Source organism: Parasteatoda tepidariorum, chromosome 6, assembly GCF_043381705.1.
Source record: "Parasteatoda tepidariorum isolate YZ-2023 chromosome 6, CAS_Ptep_4.0, whole genome shotgun sequence".
NCBI lineage: Eukaryota > Metazoa > Arthropoda > Arachnida > Araneae > Theridiidae > Parasteatoda > Parasteatoda tepidariorum.
The window spans coordinates 54301058-54321063 of NC_092209.1; the positions used below are offsets into that span (position 1 = coordinate 54301058).

The following is a 20006-nucleotide window of genomic DNA, read 5'->3' on the forward strand; positions in this document are numbered from 1 at the left end:
TAATTACTGTTTTTATTTTCAAATTATTAAGTGAAACTAACTGAGCTAATTTGTTCTATGAATTTTAAATGGCAATACCAGCTTAAGAGCTTAAGATTGTATAATACTGCCATCTAGCAGTATATTTGGGAACTAATTTTTTCTTTTTAATTTAGTTTTTAGTTTGTTTGTTTTTATCCTAACGTGAAGTTGTGTCAAGTGTATGCGAAATGTGCTTGGTTGAGTCATGCAGTGATTAATGTTGACTTATAACTCCGATATTTAAAAAGATCAGCCGGGAACGTTTCTAATTTTTAGTTTACATTCATTTAACCTCAACTTATTTTTTATAATAATTTTTTCATTAAAAAACGTTTTGAAGGGCAACTAACTTAACAAGTAAATAAAGTGACTTTTAGAACTGGAGTGCAGTATAGGAAAAAATAATACATATTTCATTTGTTAGAAAAATTTTAAGTGGAAAATGGAAGATCTTGGTAAGTAAAGAAATTCTTGGCTAAAAATTTTTATAACTTTTTGCTCTTGTATTTATGAAACAGTTGTTTTTGAAGAATGTTACAACATTATGTCAGATTCTTGTAATACAACACCTTTGAATCTAATGACTATTTGTGTGACATTCTAGAATATTAACACTAATTTTAAGGTTTTACTTCAATACGTAAATAAGATGTTTGATTTAGGATTAATGTTTGTTGTAAGATTATGTTTAACGTTATTTACAACTACACGTATCTATAATATCAAGGCTAATTTTTTTAGATATTTATTTAGACTTTTAAGAGATTTGACATTTAAACTATTATGAGCAATAAATAGTTTATCAACATTTACTTTTTTAGTACTAACTTACATGAGTAGCAAGAACTTTAAAATTGAAATCAAATGAAGGAATTTTACTTTAAAAAACAAACATAATTAATGTTGTTGATTTCATAAATGTAAACAGATTTTTTAATATGTTTAAATACATTAAGTAGAATTTTATTCTAATTACACGTATTTATAATGCAGTAATAATATTTTTTTAAAATAATTTAAAGATACTTAATATTTGAACTATTTTGTGTACAAAATAAAACATCAATATTTATGGGTTTTAGCAAATCTTTCATGAATTTTTCATTAAGTATTGAAATTGAATGGAAAGATATTGCTTTAAAAAACTGTAATTTGTTTTGATTATAGTATTTTGAGCTTTATTTTATTCTATGTGTGTTTTTTCCAACTTTTTGTAAGTAAAGTAAACCTCCTAAATATACAGTTTGAATTAATAAATCTACCTTATAATACTGATACATACGTTTTGAATGTCTGCTCAGTAATTCTTTATTTTTTAACTTTCAATTGATGCGATAATAAAACACGAGAAAATTACCAAAACTGTGTAGTCTGTAGTTGAAATATACGACTCAGTATTTACCTGAGAGCTCAACTCTGACTCCAGTTAAATATTAAATTAAAATTTTCAACGAATCTCTGGAAAGTATTCATATTGCAAAGTAGACGTTAATCTCGAATATAATATTTATAGTTTTTTCTATACCATTAAGTAATGAGCACTTTACATGAAATAACATTTACATAGCACCTAAAGCACTAAATTTTGAAAAATATTTATATTATATTTATTTATATAAAATATTAAAATTGTGCACATTATCAAATGCTGTGCATAATCATTAAAAAAGAAATGAACCAGATATCAATGTCTCACACTCTTATTAGCACATATATAAATGTGTTATGACATTTTTTTTAAATGTTCATAAGAAAGAAAACTATTATAAAAATACATAATTCATGTGAATATTTTTTAAGTAACCTAGTAGTTTAGGTAAATAAATATGGTTTCAGAATGTATAAATTAAAAGAACTTTTTAATTGTTTATTTATTTATATTGATTTTTTCGTAATTTTCTGTGTTCTTTTTTAATTGTTCAGTAAAACATTTGAGCATAAAAATATTCAAATTAGTGTAATTAAATATGTGATAAGTAATAATTTATATAGCTATCATAATATTAGTTTGAATGATGTTTTTTCGTGTAAATATTTGCTTAAATTATTATTATAACTTCAAGACTTATTTTTTCTCTTTGAAGCCACAAGACCTAACTTTTAATAAACTAGAGTAGTGGTTTTCAAATGGTGTTCCATAGAACTTTAAGGTTCCGTGGTGGGGTCACAGAGGTTCCAAAAGTCAGGAAATTTTTAAACAGTTAAGATTTCTGAAACCTGTAATTAAAATTACATTAAATTTATAATCCATTTTTTATTTAACATTTCCATCATTTTCAGGAAATTATTTAATTTTCAATGATTTAAGAAAGTAATTGAAAAACAATGTTTTTTACTAATAACAATAAAATGAATGACTTATAAAAGGGATAGAATGCATTTATGAAATTTTTTTTGTATTATATCTTCATCGAATTAAAATAACCCAAATCAACTAAGAGGAAGTATGTTTCTCTGATAATCATTTTCATCGTTTTTTTTTTCTTCCTTTTTATTTTAATGGAAACCATATTGCATCTCATTCATTTTTAGTTTAAGCAGGAACTAAACTTAAGAATTAGGCTAGATACCGTTTCAGAAATATGAATTAAACTGCCTGACAAAAAACCAAATTTTAAAACTAATATTGATAAAAGAATATGATGAAAAGATTTCATTCTTCATTCATTCACTAAACATTTTAACATGATTCAAGAATTAAAGGTCTTTCGTTAGTTAATATGTTCACTATTGCTAATGAAATTTATTCATTGAGTCTCAGGATTCCTCCAAAAAAAAGATCGACTATTTATGATTCCGAAACCGAAAAAAATTGGGAACATTTGAATTAGAGCAAACAGATTTTTCTTACTTTTAAAATTTCTTTCAACTATGATTCCACAACCTTGAAAATAACTGTAATTTACTTGTTTAATCTATAATTTTTATTTTTAAATCCTACTTTGGGTAAGATTCCAAAGGCTGCAACATTGAAATGGAATAAGAAATGTGTGACAATGTGCCAATTGTAAACCTATTTTGCACTGATAATTACCTTGAATATGTGTGCAGTATTAACTTATTTTAACTATTGCAGTTAAAATCGACCTTAAAATAAACTGCTTAAAAATATTATAATTTAAGTTATCTAAAGGTTTGAGCATATTTTATTTTTTGCAAATAAAATTGATGGAGAATGTTGCATGAGTGAATGTTGTTCTTATAAAGAATATTTTCAACCATTTTTCAGTAAAAAATTATAATTACTAACATACATTTCATACATATCTAGCAACTTGCTATTTCTTTCTTTATTGAGTGAAAGTTTAATTCCCTTCCTTAAAAATTAATATTTTGTATTGACAATAGATTTTATCATGTTCTGTTTTATTGTGTTTAGGCAGTGTGATAAATAGTGTGGTTGATATAGTAGTTAGTGACGTTAATATGATTGACGTTTATATGATGACGTTAATATGATTGATTTATCTGGCACCTGGATATAAATATATACAGTATAATTTTTAATCTTATGAGGTTAAAATCTGGGTTGGATTTCTGGGATAAAATACTGGTTTTTGTTACAACACGTCGCGAAATTTCTGAGTTTATGACTATCAATGTCCAACTCTGTGCCCTTGTAATTTTGAACCTAACCCAGAAGACAAGGTAACGCCTAGATCAAGCTTTAGGACAAACTAACCTTCGAGTAGGACTTTTTGATGTAACTTATCCACATTCGCTTTATATGATGTGGAAAACTGAAAATCACCCACAGTTATCCTGGTAGCAGGGAGATTCTTACCCATGATCCGTTTACCACGAAGGATATTTCATGTCAGCATTGTGGTCGGTGTGAGCCTGTAGCTGATTCAACCAGCCACTGCTGAGATTCAAACCTGTTTCACCTCAATGGGTGGCCAGCGCTCTATCCCCAGAGTCACCTCAGCTTTACCCATTTAGTTATGATTAATTGCTTTTTTCAGCTTTAAAAGATTGAATTATCTTCAAAAGAAAGAAAAAATTTGAGTTAAAAAGAGTCAAAATCAAGCAATCTAAAATTATCTACATGTAATAAATAAATGAGTCATAATTCATAATCTTATAAAAATACTGAGTTATAGTATTATTCAAGTTACTTAATCATTAAATTTTTTTATTTTTATTTTAGCCAATTGTTGTAATCAAAGTCTGCTATTACTATGCAAGTTTCCATGTCACTGTCAAATTACTAATACTAAAGATTCAAAAATTGTATATTTATAGCATGATAAAAATTACTAGCCTCTCCCTATCTCAGCAATTTTTTTTTTTTTTTTTTTTTTTTGAAAGAAAAACGTCGTTCTGTTGTTTAAGGGAGAAGTAGTAGTATACAAAAATAAAAGAGCAGAATAAAAAAAACATTTTTTATTTATTTTATAAGCAATAGAGATAGAAAAGTTCAAAATGAGCATAATTTCACCTAATTTCCTTCTTACAATCTTAGCCCATTATGTTTGTAATGAATGGGTGGGCGATCACCTGCCAAGTCATGTGTCTCCTTACTTATAATGATACTGCTATTTTTAAAAATCCTGTCATACACTTTCAAGCTATGTGCCTTTAGTTGACCATATATCTACCAATGTCCCATCATTTCGCTTCTTAGTAGTTTATTATTGAAATCAATATTCCGTATTATCGATGATGTCAAAAACTGTAGCACTTTTTTTCTTTCTTTTTTTTCTTTTTGTATTTTGCAAAATTTGTAGTCCAGTCTATAATCTCTAGGCAGAAGCATAGACATGTACTAATTTTAAAAAACAAATATTTAGAAAAAAAGAGGTAAATTGGTGAATTTTATCTTTTGATATTTTTTAATGTTAATTTAATTTTTAAGCTCACTATAACATCAATTCCATCTACTGTTGACGTTATAACGGATTTATAGGGAAAAAGCTCCTGGCTACCTAATTTTTTCATTAGTAGATCGCTTGCTAGCTTTGTTATTATTATTATTATTTTTTTTAACGAAATAAAGCTTTTTTTTTACTTTGAAAAGAAGTTTGAAATGACAGATTTCTGCTAAAAATTTGATTTAAATATAACCTGAACATCGAGTAACTTTAGATTGACAGATTTTTAACACATAATTCTTGTAACACATATAAACAGCCTGAAATGTTATAATTACTTAGTTTATTGATTTACTGTTACAGTTTTCGAATAACTTTCCTAAAAATTTATAAAATTCTACTTATAAATTTGTTTTCAGACCCCTTGTGTTTTTTAAATAACCTATTGAAATTTCCTGTGAAATTGTTGTACTAGGTTGAATCTTTTTGATGTTTCCTTATTCCATTTAGAAATTTGTAATAAACTAATAGGTGTCTGTAAAAAATTCTATCTAGGTTTCGTTATTACTTCAGAGGAAGTTTCTTATATTTAATATTGTTATTTTTATTTTATGCTAAAGATTCAGGAAATAAGTTTGAATTTTGCTTCTAGAGAAAGAAGTGTTCATACCATAAAAAATAATTGGGTGGAATTCAAACATTAATCATGAAGTAATAGAAGGTGGTACACAAATAAAATAAAAAAAAATATTGTAGATATTTTTCATTATGTGTTTTCGATTTTGAATATTAAAAACTTAACTTTACTGTATGTACTCACTTGATTGTGAGCTATGCTGTGACAAATAGGATGTTTTGCTGATGTGGTATTAAATATGTAAATTTTTAATAATATAACATTGATCTTCAATTTTTTTGCATTAAAATTTCTAAAATTTAGAATTCATTTGAAAATGTATTTTATTAAAAAAATTTTGGATTTAATAATACAGTATTTTTAAGATTGATTACTAGTCATAATTTGGAAGGAGAAAAAAAAGAAGAAAAAAAACGTAGCTGCAAATGTACCAGAAAAAATTTAAAACGTAAAAACTTCAAAATCTAATTTCTTGTATCTATGAAAAATCTATACATCTATCTAACCTATTTAACCGCATGTAATTAGTGTTATATGTAAGAGTTTTTTTTTTTTTTAATGTAGTTTTTGATTTATTAAATAGCAAAACAAAATCGTCTGTTGTAGGACGCGCAACACTAAAATAATGTAAAAAATGTGCATGATTAAATTTATGATGTGTTTAATGAAAGCACAATTTTAAAAAAAAGCTTATTTTTTTTTTAAGCATAAACGCATAGTGGTCTTACTTGTTTTGTTATTTATAATAAAAAAAGAATCTAAAAGTTCTGTTTGAAAAATAATTTCGAAGAAAATGACTTATAATTCATGTTTTAATATGTACATAAATATTTACGTTTTCAATTCATGGATTTTTTTTATGGATTTTTTAAATGTAGCTTATAAATTTAAAAAAAAAGTGTAAAAATATTTTAATTGAACATGTGGTCTTTGAACGTGTTTAGAAATAGGAAGCCTTTTTTTAGACAATCACAATGATGTTCTCTTTTTTATCTATTCTTAATGGAAAAAGTAGAAAAAAAATCAGAAGGTCTACTGAATTGTTCAAAAAATAATTTCACAGAGAAAAAAATATATATTTATGTTTCCAGTGTAGTAAATGCGTGGGTAAATTGAATGGAACACATAATTTACACAAATTCCATGTGTAGAAACAAACAGTGAAATATTTTTTGAATGAAACATTCTGGTCGTAAATTTTATTTTACAACTTTAAACTTTAATTCACTGTGAAATATTTCACCGCTTCATTGTCTTGAATGTTAAAGAAGTTTTAAATTAATTCAATGGGGCATGACTGGAAGTACGAAGGCGTCCATTACACATCGAGCTTTTGTTCCTTGTAACGTTGGCGGTATATTAACCTGTTTGTGTAGGTTCCGCCGGTGGTTAAACATTCTATTTCATGAACATAATTTGAATTTCATCGGAGATATATATTTTTTTTCTCTATCGCCAGGAATTCCTAGACGTGGAAACAGGTTTCATGTCTGTTTATAGCCTCACATCGTGCTTCGTAGTTTGGAATTTTTCCAACTCGATTCGAATTATTGATCAGTTCCGTAGTTATAAAATTCGTGTTTAAGTAATCAAGAATATTTATGACTGGAGTAAAATTTAATTTTTTTTTTAACACATCCGTTTTCATGACTAAAATTCGTCGTTTTACCGTAACCAGTAACCAAACGGTTTTTTGCCGGTTTCGCACTACAATTGGGTATAATATGAAAAAAACACAACTACTTCGATTTAGTAGGAACAACATATGACGCAATGCTAAACGAATGGAATTTAGTTGTTGTTTATTTAGTTATTGTTATTAGTAGTTGTTGTTATTTGTTTTAGTTGTTGTTGTTTATTTAGTTGTATTTAGTTTCAATAAATTTTCTTTATAATGCAATAAAATCTGGCGAGCAGCTATTTAAACGATCGAATACTTCGTTTGTTTATTTGTGGCTTGAAGTTAGGCTCGCAGAAAATGCCGTTCATGGGTTAAATTTAGTAGGAACAACACAACCTGTGACGTAGGCTATATTATACCCAATTAGCGAGTGATTATCAAGAAAATGGCGGCATTTCGTTAATGATGGTTTCGTATAGAATTTCTATGACTCAGGCAAAATTTGGAATTTTTTATGCCTTTCATACTTATTGTTTTTTAAAAACACATCCGGCAGCATGGCGAACAAAAATGGCAAAAATTCGCCATTTGTTTATTACAGTAAATAATTGGGCAACAAAAATAAAAAAAAAAACGTCAATTTCTAGTCTATGACGGTGCAAATAAGCCATAACGCAATGTGTTAATTTTTTCAAAAAGATGTTTTTGGATCTGAAGCAGCGGATTAAGGTATAGAATTTCAGCCAATAAAATTAGTATATAAACTATTTTATTTTTCTGGAAATATAAAATGATTTTCATATTAACTACATTTTGGAAACAGTTTACCCAACATTTGTTTGAAAAGGTTCTGCACCCCGAAAATGCTAATGTTGTTGGCGATTACAGCCAGTGATGCTAATTATGTAAAAGCCTTATTTAAATAATCGGACAACTCCACTTACGTTCATTTTACGGTACTGAGCTTTGTAAGGTCTTAGTATTCGAATCCAAATGAAACTAAGTGAAATAGTATCATGTCACTTTCTTCCTTCTCGGCGATTTTTGCTCCTTTTGATCTTTACACTTTTTGTCCCATTTATAATATCCCATTTACTTTGTCCCATTTACAATGATTTCTCCTCTCCTTTGTTTTTGCCTCAAACAAAATGTATAGCACTAATTAATAAAATTATATTTCAAATTATGTGACATAGAAGTTGAAATAGTAAAATTAATGCAAAATATTGGAATTGTGCTAGATAATTATTAGATAAAATGCTAGATATCGATAATTGAAAAAAGATTTTTCATAGAATAATCTAGAACTAGGAAACTATATCAATTGATGTATGGAATTTATTTGTATATATTTTTAGTCAACTTGTTTCTTGGAATATTCTTGTTTTTTCAATACTTTAATCAAACCTAAATTTGCGATGAGTTTTAATTTAAATTTAAACAAGTGTCGCTATATTCATTTGAGAAATATTTAAAAAAAAAAAAAAAAAAACTAATAATAAATATTTTTCTAAATAATTTTCATTAGAACAAAAACTCCATTTCTTTTTTTAACCTGTACGACCTAACTTATAATCACTGAGATCGGAGTTCCCGCAAACCCCGATTACTGCAAAATTTCCGACTTCTGATTTAAATGCATTTCATTTGGTATTAAGAACATATGAGTTTTATGCGTACATTTTTTTTTTTTTTTCAAATTGTAGAGTATATTACTAGCCTTTTTTTTTTCCTCTCCAAGAAGACAATAATACTTCAGGGTCATTTCCATTCAGATTTATTAAGATGTGATCCAACATACTTGGAAAGAGATACCAGACGGACACATCGTTAGTGTTTTATTAAGAGAACGGCTTACATTTCTAATTTATAGCACTGCAGTTATTTATAATTGAGGTACTCTATTTTTAGAAGCTTTTCATTAAACCTTTTTTTATTTTTTAATCACCAATTTATTTATTCGCTTAAATTTGTTTTTTATTACCTATTTATTTATTCGATTGTATATCAAATGTTATGATGCACTATTGTTTTTAAAGTATAAATTTTGGCATAATTTTAAGGAATTTAATAATAATTTAATAAGGAATATAATTTAATTTCTTAAGTTGGCCGTTTGCTACAAAGATAAGTTCAAAGCCACATTAAAAATAAAAAAAATGCCTCGGCACTTTTTGCATAATGCTTCTAATAAAAGGTTAGTAATTAAATCCACAAAAAGTGTCGTGGTGGCTCAGGAGGTGAGCTCACCTCCCAATGAGGTCATCCGGGTTTGAATCCCAGCAATGGCTGTTCGATGTGAATTCCGCACATGGCTCGCACCGATCACAGTGTCGACGAAAACTATCCTTAGTGATAAACGGGCGATGGGTTAAGAGTCTCCTTGCCGTCAGGCTAACCATAGGAGAAATTCTCCATGTAATGCAAGTGTGGGTTAGTTCCATCAAAAAAGTCCTCCAATTTCGCCAAATATTTGCCCAGGAGTTTTCTTGTCTTCTGGATTGAGTTCAAAATTACAAGGCGAATTAAATATTCGTAGTCGTTAACTCAAAAATGGGTTGGCTGTTCAATGACGCTTATAAAATAAAATAAAATCCACATAAAATTACAGTCTTGTCCTAAACTCTCTGAAACTGTTCTGTCCTTGGCTGGATTTTGTTACAGTTTCATTTATGCATTGAAAAAATATTAAGAAATTTCCAAAATTGACGCTTTACAAATTAAATTATTTTAACCCTTAGTGGACCAATGCCTTCCTATAAGAGGTTTGGCTTCTTTGCTTACACTATCCAATGCCGCGTATTTGGAGGCAAAAATCATTTGTGTTTTTTTTATCTCTCTTATTGTTCTCATGTTTATAGTTTATTTAATTATAATTAAATATGTTATTAAACTTATATTAATTATTATTAATATACCTGGTGGGAGATTACTTTCGTACCGTTAAAGATTTAGAATCTACTAGGAGGCTTCGCCCCCTGCTCGCTGGTGCTCGCCAACCCCCGGAACTGCTTTCGCAGTTCATTTCGGATTGCTTCGCAATCCGATGCTCGCTTTACTCGCTCATTGGATACGTTCTTAACGTCTAGCTTTTGTATACTTTTTTGAACACTGAAGTTCCGAAAACTTTTCACTGTAGAAAATTCTAAACCTGTGCATTTCAATATTAATTTGAAATTGCAAACAGTTCACATATTTTTCTTAATCACACTATTCTAAATTTCAGTTGTTGAGAAAAGTAACTGTTGTAAGTTTTGTTTTAAAGTCTTTCCCACCAGAGGGCTAAAACCATGTGTTGTAAAACAATATGAAATAGTACTGAACGCCGGATGTAAAGCATCGGCTTCGATGAAGATAATTTTGTGAGAATTTTTTTGATAATTCGGTGAGAATTCACCCGATTAGACATATGATGCTCACTACGTGCTCTTGCGCGCCGAAGCCTATCAATTAAAACGTATTAGCGTTTTATATAACATGGATTAGCCATATGATGCTCACTACGTGCTCTTGCGCGCCGAATCCAATCAATTAAAAATGAAAACTGTTGCCAGCGCGAGAAAAGAAATATCATCGGTTTTATTGATACATACGTACGTATTACCGTTTTATATAATATAGATGTTTTTAAAATATATTTATTAAAAAAAGAATTAAAACTAGTTTGCTTTGTCTGTTTGTCTTAAACTTGGGATCTTCAACTTATATTGCAACCAAAGGACAACAGCAATAAATTTGGGAAACCACGCGGGCCAATCAAAATATGTTGTCTTTTGATCCAATCATTCACATGTCTGCGCTTACATTCCAAATATGGCTTCATCTTTTTTTCTTCTTCTTAGAAATAAACCGTTATTGTTCGTCGCATCAAATAATTACTATCTTGACTCTCAATTTATGTGCATTTCTGAAATAAATAGCTTAACTAACATTTACAGTTAAGTATAATTATTAGCTCACGAGTTACTCCTGAAGCCATTGCTTTTAAGTCCTTGTTTTAAGACATTAATTTGCATTCAAACACATCCCTATAATGGCCATACAAAATTAAAGTTTAAGCGAAACTTAGTCTCTTAATTCGTCACTTATTACTTCTTTCGGTCTTACTTCAGCGGTTAAGTGACTTATTCATTTATCTATGTATCGGCCACGCATTTTGGACTTTTAGTTATCGACTGAATCTACAATCTTCTCTTCTTCATAGTGTTTTAGAACTATTGTTGTTGGTTTTTTTTTTTTTTAAATGAAAATAACCCATACATAATTATTAAAAAGTAGATTTCTGGTAATCTCTCCTTTATTTGATTGTTCAGTTATAATAATAAACCCATTCAATTTACAGTATAACAATTTCGACACTAAAAAATGATGACCAATCAAGTTATGAAAACAACTTTTTACATTTCCTAGCTTAATAAGCAATAGAGGTCTTATAAATGATAAATAAGCTTTTTGAATTCAGCATATTATTTTAATCTCAAGAAAAAATAATTATATTGGTCTATTAGAAATTATCTGAGGAGAAAATTTTTGTCTTAAAAATCACTCTACCACAGTAACTTTTTTTTCTATTAATAAATTTTTTGAAACACCCGAATTCGGTCAGAATTATATATTAAACAACATACACAGTTGTATTTAAATTAAAATTTTATTCTCCATTCTGCTATATTAATTGATATACATTACGAATGTAAACAAATAAAATTAATTTAGAAATAAAAATCTCAAACAGAAGTTATTCAATGATTAAAACAGCCCATAATTTGATATCTATCTGATCAGCAGTACATCCTCGTCCTTCCTGATTTACAGAAAAACTTCCTGTCTTCCCTTGTGTCTTCTTACCAGAAAATAAACTCTTCCTCATTATTATGAAGGATGTCTCATTGCATCCTATCCTTCATTATCCCTGTATCGAGTCAATGATATAACTATACCCTCGTGATCCCGGTGAAAACGGTCCCGGTTATAAGACGAAGTCATTATATCGAGAGTGCACAAAAATACAGTAAATATTCACTCATTGCTAAAAGAATGGGGATATTTCCGTATCGTGATCTGTCGCGCCAAGTACAATCGCCAAGGTGCCAAATAGATTTTAAACTTGCAAATTTAAAAAAAAAGAACAAAAAAACGTGTAGATGTTTGCCCGGGGGTAGCTACGAGTTACACCTCTAGCCACTGCTCGGAAGTTTCCAAGACTTGGCGATAATTCTGCCACAGATCACCCCTGTGTCAGAATTTTTTCTGACTTTCTGCGACAAACCTAATTAGAACCAATATCTTTCTGCAAGATATTTTTATCGTTATAAATGTATGTGTAATGAATTTATAATAATAGATGAAATTCGTGTTTATAACATAAGTCTACATGCATAGAATTAAACTGTGTAGTTTTTTTCTTAATTTCATAATATAAGTTTACATTTCTTAATAAGTTTAAATTGTTTAAGTATAAATTTGCATAATCTTCGATAATAACGAAAAGTTATAAATGTATAGATCTGCAGACAAAAATGCTTACTAGAGCATAAATAAAGATTACCCAGAACCTGTAATAAGATAGAACTTATAGAAATAGCTAAGAATGGACAAAAAGATTAAATTTATAAAACAAGATAACTGAATTTGAAGTATCAGTTTAAAACAGTATGATTTAATGTTTCACTATAGTAGTTATATCAGGTACAGAAACAAATCAGGTGAAAAAATTAATATTGAAGTTGAGTAATCAAAATAATAAAATAGTATTGACTATAACCGAATTCTAAAAGCAAAAAAATTAAAGCAATGTTTGTTTCAATTTTTTCTACATCTAATTAATTTTATCTAATTAATTAGATGCGATTAATATTGTACTGACTTATTGAAAGATTTTTTTTTTAAAAAAAAGGAGGTAAATAAAACTTTTTTCGTGATCAGATTAAGTTCAGAACGAAAAAAATACACAGCGCTTGTGATTTCGCACTGTATTGTGTAAATATATAGCACTGATTCCACACGAAGTATGCAGAAGCAGTTTCCGACTCAATATGCTCAAGTCTATTCAACATCTCGAAACGAAATAGTCTTTATCAGTACTGAAACATCGGTATTAGAGCCATATTCATTGGATGCGATTTTTTTCGCATGCGTATGGAAACCTGTTTGAAAGTGACCAGTAAATATTTTTCACCAATCTGGTTTTCATTCGCATGCTAAAAAATCGTAGATAGTGAGATATCTTTCAGGCTTTATTTCATTTATCGTTAGATTGCGTTTTTTTTTTTATCGACGATTTAATTCAAAGCATATAGGCATTTTTAGATGTTGTCGACTTCCATCTTATTTCTTTTTCGGAATGCCGCCTTGATAAATCAGTTTTCAAATTTGTTTTAACTATTGTGGCTTCACAATTGCAACAAATAACCTTTTCGCTAGACATGATTTTTTTAAAAAAAGAATCTTTTTACGCATGAAATTTTCCACATAAGTGCAAAAAATATAAAATGCTCTGTTCTCATAAAAAAACACAAGGCAAATTACTGCGCCAGCGATAGAGGCCGAAGTTGGCAAATTTCCAAAAATAGCTTAATAAAGGGGGAAAAAATTCTCCCCTTTTTATCCAGTAACTGTTTGTGTTGGAGATTAACGGAGAATTACGAGCGCTTTCTCCTTCCGCGGTACGCTAGAAAAAAATATTTAAAACAATTCTGTAAGAAAAATTTTTTGCAGAACCATTATTGCTTCTGCAGAAATTTTTTGTTTCTGAAGAAAATGTTTTTTTTTTTTTTGTTGGTAAAACAGCTTCTGTTTCTGCAGAATTTATTTTGAGAACTTTCGTTTGTGGCAAACCAAAAATTTTTATTTCCCAAATAAAAAAAATCTTTCTGCAAGAACTCAGTCGCTTTCTGCGACAATGTCGCTGTGTCGCCGTGTTTCTGCCACGGGGCAGATCACAATACGGAAATCTCCCCTAAATAAAAGAATAGTGAGCCAGTTTTTTCTACATGAATGTGTACTTTAAAACAATATTTCACAGGTGAAAAATGCTTTAAAATGATACTGGTTTGGGTTGCCATTTTTGGTAAATAACATACATCATGATTGCTATGAAGACCACATGTTTTTGCACGAAAATGAACCGCACAAGGAGGCTGACATGTGGTCTTCTGTATTACAAAAAGAGTGAATACAATTTTCCAATACAAAAAGTATGATTGATAAATTCATTGTGTTCTTTGAAAATGTTACACGGATTATGAATTAATATAAATTACGACCACCACGTAGGATTTTAGTGGGGTCATGTTGCTCTTCCTTCATTTAGGGCTGTTTTTCGAAGCCTCCCTTGTAGTATGAAATGCTATTTTTACAACTGCTGTGAGTTTGCAACTGTAACTCATGACTGTTAGGTCAAGTTTTGCCTATCTAAAGCCATCGCTGTCTACGCTTATTTTGAAAATGGCGCAAGACGACAATATGGAGAAGAAACGTAGTTTTTTGAAAATAAAAAGCGTTTGTGGTCTAAATTTTTAATATTTAAAAACGTACTCCAATGTTTATTACCTGGGCTTATAAAAATTTGCAAAAACTGAAAATGAGGCAGGGATTATGATAATTTTAATCAATGTGGAAAAATGACGCCAAACGTTTGATAACTTTTAAAATATTTAAATTATTTGTCTGTTCTAAAGCCCAGATAATTCTTTACCGCAAGATTATATATATGCAAGATTATTTATGAGTTATCGACCATGCCATCCTTCATCTATCAAAAGGTACCTCGTGAATGAACTTGAACTAGAGTAGAATACAAAGTGCCTGTCCGCGAAGCGGACAATTGACTTTTTCATCTGTGGTAGTGCCCGTGGGCGCCTGTAATGATGTTGGTAAAAAGATAACCACAGGTGTGCTGTGGATGTCTTGGGTAATGATCGGCATGATGGGAAGATCGCTGTACTACTGCTTGTCGGCTAGCAGGGATCGTAGTAGGTTCATGAGGTCTTGGTCCTTCAGTACTTGCTGCATTTCTTTAAAAAGCAGCAGGAATCTGGTGGCATTGTCCGAAGTTTTTGCTGGCTTGGTTTGTCGTCCTCTGGATTTTCTTTTGGGTCTTGCACCGCAGCCCGAGAAACAGGCTGGGTGCTCACCTAGGCAGTTTACACATTTCGCTGGCTCGCCCCTTGGCTTTGTACAAGTGTACGTGAAATGTGCATGGGCACACTTCATACAGGCGGGTTCAGCTGTGCAGGACTTCTGTGTGTGTCCGAACTTCTGACATCGGAAGCATTGTATTTCGTGGCGCCCGCCACGAAATCTTTCTATCTGTACAGGGGTATCAAGCAGTCTTTTGATGTTGTCGTGAATGAATCAAGTTAGCATGTCTTATATACCAGTGAATTGATGTTTAATTTTCGTAGTGGTAGTTACGCCACATATATATATATATATATATTGTGTAAAACTTATGTATCAAAACTTTATTCTATAAAAGATATCTTTAACTGATGCATTAAAAATGCTCAAACATGATAAGCTTTAATTTTTTCAAGGTATATTCCAAATAAAAAAGGAAATTTTTAAATTCGATATACTATTGAAAACTGTAGAAATCAAGTTAAGAAAACTAGTATGAAAATTAAATAATCAAACGCAACTTACAAACTTACCACAATCCTTACAAACTTAACTACCTTACAAACTTAAAAGAATCACACCAGCTACTAATTTCGTCATTAGTTGATATTACATTTCAGTAATATAAATTTTTTCAGACCTTAATTCAGATGATATATTTGATTTCAACATTCGACAGCTAAGTTTTTAACTATTTTTGAATCTTTTTGGCGAAAAGTGAGGTGAAAAACGTGATTCGCAGATTCTTTGCTTTGAAGTATGTAAGGTTATTTTAATTGAGTTTTTTTTAATTGATGGATTTTAAAGGTGCTACATGTAAAAAAAATATCACGATCACTTTTGTATTTATGTAATTAACATGGTAATTTTTGTCAATGAAAAAATAACTCGGCAATGTAGAATAAATTTTTTAACTGTAGAATAATTAAAATAGTAATATTTCATATAGGGTTTACGGTATATAGGAAATAAACATGGTAACCTTAGTCTTTTGAAAATCAACATGGCATGTAATGTATTTTAGAAAATTAAATCGCTAACTTCTATCTATGGAAAAATACCAGGATCTTTTTTGTCTATAGGAACTTCATGCGAATTAGCCATGAGTAATTATCATCGTCCTGCTGATGAGTTAATTATTATAATAAATTGTGTATAATTTAAAAATGTTATAACTGGAAACTTAGAATGTTTTTAAGATCATCAAGTTGCATGAAAGAATTATAGTTTTAATTTAATATTTTAAACGTTTTGGGAAAATTTTGCAATTTTTAACTATTTTGAGAACTATTTTTATTATTTTGAGAATGTAACATAGTTTTCCCCTTTACTTTATTATTTTTTACCTTTTATTTATTCTATTATTTTTTGTTATTTTCTGCCTCTGACATATCTGTCAGTATTTTTTAAAGATTAAAAAAGAATGACGAAAGCCAACGTTAGCTTAAAATAATGCTCTGTTCATATAATGAAAGTACTTACGAACTAATTTTTATTGTAAATGCATGTATTTTTTTTAATTAAAATAATTTATTTATTTATTTTATTAATTTTCCCACTTCCTTTAAAAATCAGTAAAATAATTTACAAAAAACAATTAAAAATATCACTATTTTGTTTAAAAAATTATACTGTAAAATGATTATTATGTGAATTACCAGATACAAAAGCTTAAATTAAAAGAAAGAAAAGAAGAATCGTTTTGAGCGCTTATTTGTTTTTANAAGTATAATTTATAGGATATATACTTTCTTTATAATGCCATTACATATTTCTATTAATATAAAAAGTTTCAGAGCTTTTTATTCACTTTACTTTTTTGGAATTTTATGAACTGAAAAATGACAGTTTTCGTGAGAATGACCCATATACATTTTTTTTTCTGACACTCTAATTACAAACAAAAATATACTTTGGTATTTTTTAATTATATAAAACAGTCTAATAATTACTAAAAAATTCGGTTAGATTATTGGAATTATATTTGTAATAAAATATAAATTCCAAAAAAAAGTAGTTTGAAAATAGAATTTTTTTTCATTCGTATTCAAAAATCTATCATTAATTGATTTTGTAAAGTAAAGAAATTTCTATGATGAAAAACTGTTTTTCTTAGATCTAAATATAAAAAATTTCAAAAATTTAATGCTAAATAAATGTGCTTAAATATTTATGTAGATGAGGAAATTTTTATAAAATACTAATTTTTTTCGCTTGCGTTTATTTGCTATAACTTTAGTAATATTCAATAACATTAAACATAATTTTTGCAGAATTTAAAATTAACTGCAAAATTATTATTATAAAGTCAAAAATAAATTCGTTGAAAACTGCACAAGATATGAGTATTTAAAACAATCATTAACAATCACAATTACAACAAACAAATTTATGAATATATATCACTTGTGTAGCAGGCAATGGCTCGGTATGGAAGGCGTATTGGGTGGCCAAATAATGTCTACCAATCATCACGCAGTTATGTTTGTTTGTTACATTTGACATTTGATTACATTTGATTGTTATTAATCCCTTGACATACGAGGACGTCTGGGAGACGTCATTTGTTTCTTATATCAAGACAATAATTGACGTGTCTCAGACGTCTTCAACACAGAGATACCAACATGCTCTGACAAGCAAATAAATATTTTAAAGTGGTAGTTTATCAATTGTGATTCTTGGTTTAATACATGCAATTTAGTAGATTTTTATCCACCACTATTTCTAAATAATTCGCAATAATTCACCACTTTATGGTAATTATGTCATGCTATACCTTTTAAAAAGCAAGCAAAAATGGTCAAATATTAGCAAAATTTAGTTGGTAGTTATTTACAGTTTTTTAAATTATTTTGGCGTGTCCGGAAGCGCGAATTGGCAAACCATACCATAGATTATAAAAGGGTTGGCGAAAATTTATATTGGCGTTAAAGGAGCGTTCTCGCAAATCGCCAAACAGCCGTATGCTTATGTTTTTGTTTTGTTTTCGGTATCACTTATCTATCATTCACTGAGTTATATATGGGTGCGACATTTCAGAGTTTCAAGTAAGCTGATCTTCATTAAATTCTTCTGCATTAAATGAAATATAAAGCGTATATTTTTGTTATAGCGCCGACGTAATCGTTGGTCCGGAGCAGTTGGTCCGGATCTGTCAACATTCCCTTGCGAGTTGTTGTTTACAGTGCAATCAAAGATCATTTCTATATCAAGAAATGGTATGTCACGGGGTTAATAATGGACGTTTCATTTATTACACCATTCTACATTGAATCCTTTTGCAATGCTTTGTATAAAGCTATCGCATGCTAGTCACAAAATAATCATCGAAATCCGCTTATTTATGTATGCGATACTTCTTAAACCCCTCCAATTTAAATTATTGCTCAATACCACAATTAGTTCTATCACTCTTGCATTGTTATGGAATTTTATGCATCCTTTTTTTTTATGATTTACTTTTAGCATAGTTTTATGGTGTGGCAAGAACAGGAAATAGGGGTTCCGGACCATGTGTGGAGGTGCTTCTTTCGTTGTTGCTTTTCCGGTCTATAATGAGGCCCCGTGTGCTTGATATACCATTGGATAATAACCAGTGTTATATTTGAATTTACTTATTTGTGCTGCACATACTTTTTTCCATCTCCATCGTGAAGTTATTGATGCACTTCAATATTTTATTGTTCACTTTTGAAAAATCGTTTTTTTTATTAATCTATTTGTTTTTGATGTTTTGAACAAATAATAATTATTTATTAAAGTACTTACTCACAAAATATTTTAAGCTACATTTTTACGAAGAAGTACTTCATTACAGGTAAGAACCAAAGATTTACTATAAAAAATGATATTAGGAAGCTATTATTACAAACATTTTTTAGAAATTTTAAAACTTAGCAAAATAAATTAATGTTTTTATGCTTTTCAGCCTACCATGACATGTTTTTTTTTTTATTTACAGAATACCCTAACACGTTCTTACAGTTAAAAAATTTAACTGATTTTAAAAATTCACTTAACATGTTCTTCTTCTTAATCTGCACTTGATAAATGCTAACGAAAATATATATATGAAAAAAGATCCATTAATGTTCTGTTAACAATAGATGTCTCGCTTGAAAAAATTCAAGGAAAACTGTTAGGTTAAGCTAAAAGGTTTGTATTTTTGATTCATAAATTATTCTGAATACCTCTTAGAAACACCTATATTTTTAATGTATGATTAATTAATGGAAAAAACTACAGTAATTATTATTGAATGAGTTTTTATGAAGATAAATGTCTTATTTTTAAATTAAAATAATGAATACAAATTTTTTTTAATTGTGTAATCCTAATTTTTCATTTTGTGAGACAAGAAATTATTTGATTGCCCTTTGTCCTGATTACAGGTGTTTTTTGACGTTTAACGTTTGATTTACAACTGAAGTCCGAGTCCGGGTTAATGTAGGTTTAGACTTTGATTAATTTTTTAATGAAAGGTTTAGTGGGGTCAATTTTTCTATTTCTTTTTTTTTTTGCAGAATATTATTACGTATAACGATGACATAATGATTTTAATATTCTTCTTTGTCGTCTTTTTTAAAAATTTTTTTAACCTTTATTGCAAAATGCCTTTGTGCAGAAATAACCCATAGCTTGTTGATTAAAAAAAATACACAGCATCCAAGTTGAAAAAAATTTCTCATTAAAATTTCCGAGTAAATGGTTGCTAAAACTCCATCATCAATGTGTCTATTTAACACGTTGAATGCCGAGTTAGTTTTACATGGCTTGCCCGTCTGGCAAA

General features: G+C 29.0%; 1 protein-coding gene across 2 annotated transcripts in view; it reads left to right on the forward strand.

Annotated features, from left to right (window-relative positions):
- The first annotated feature begins 158 nt into the window (after nt 1-158).
- Nucleotides 159-20006, forward strand: part of LOC107448804 (paxillin) — a 97251-nt gene continuing 77403 nt past the window's right edge. The window contains exon 1 of one of the 2 annotated variants that reach the window (XM_071182385.1): nt 159-476. In XM_071182385.1, coding sequence (XP_071038486.1) covers nt 464-476 — 13 coding nt within the window. In that variant the 5' untranslated portion in view covers nt 159-463. The remainder of the gene's footprint in view (nt 477-20006) is intronic. The other variant, XM_071182389.1, reaches the window with a different exon arrangement.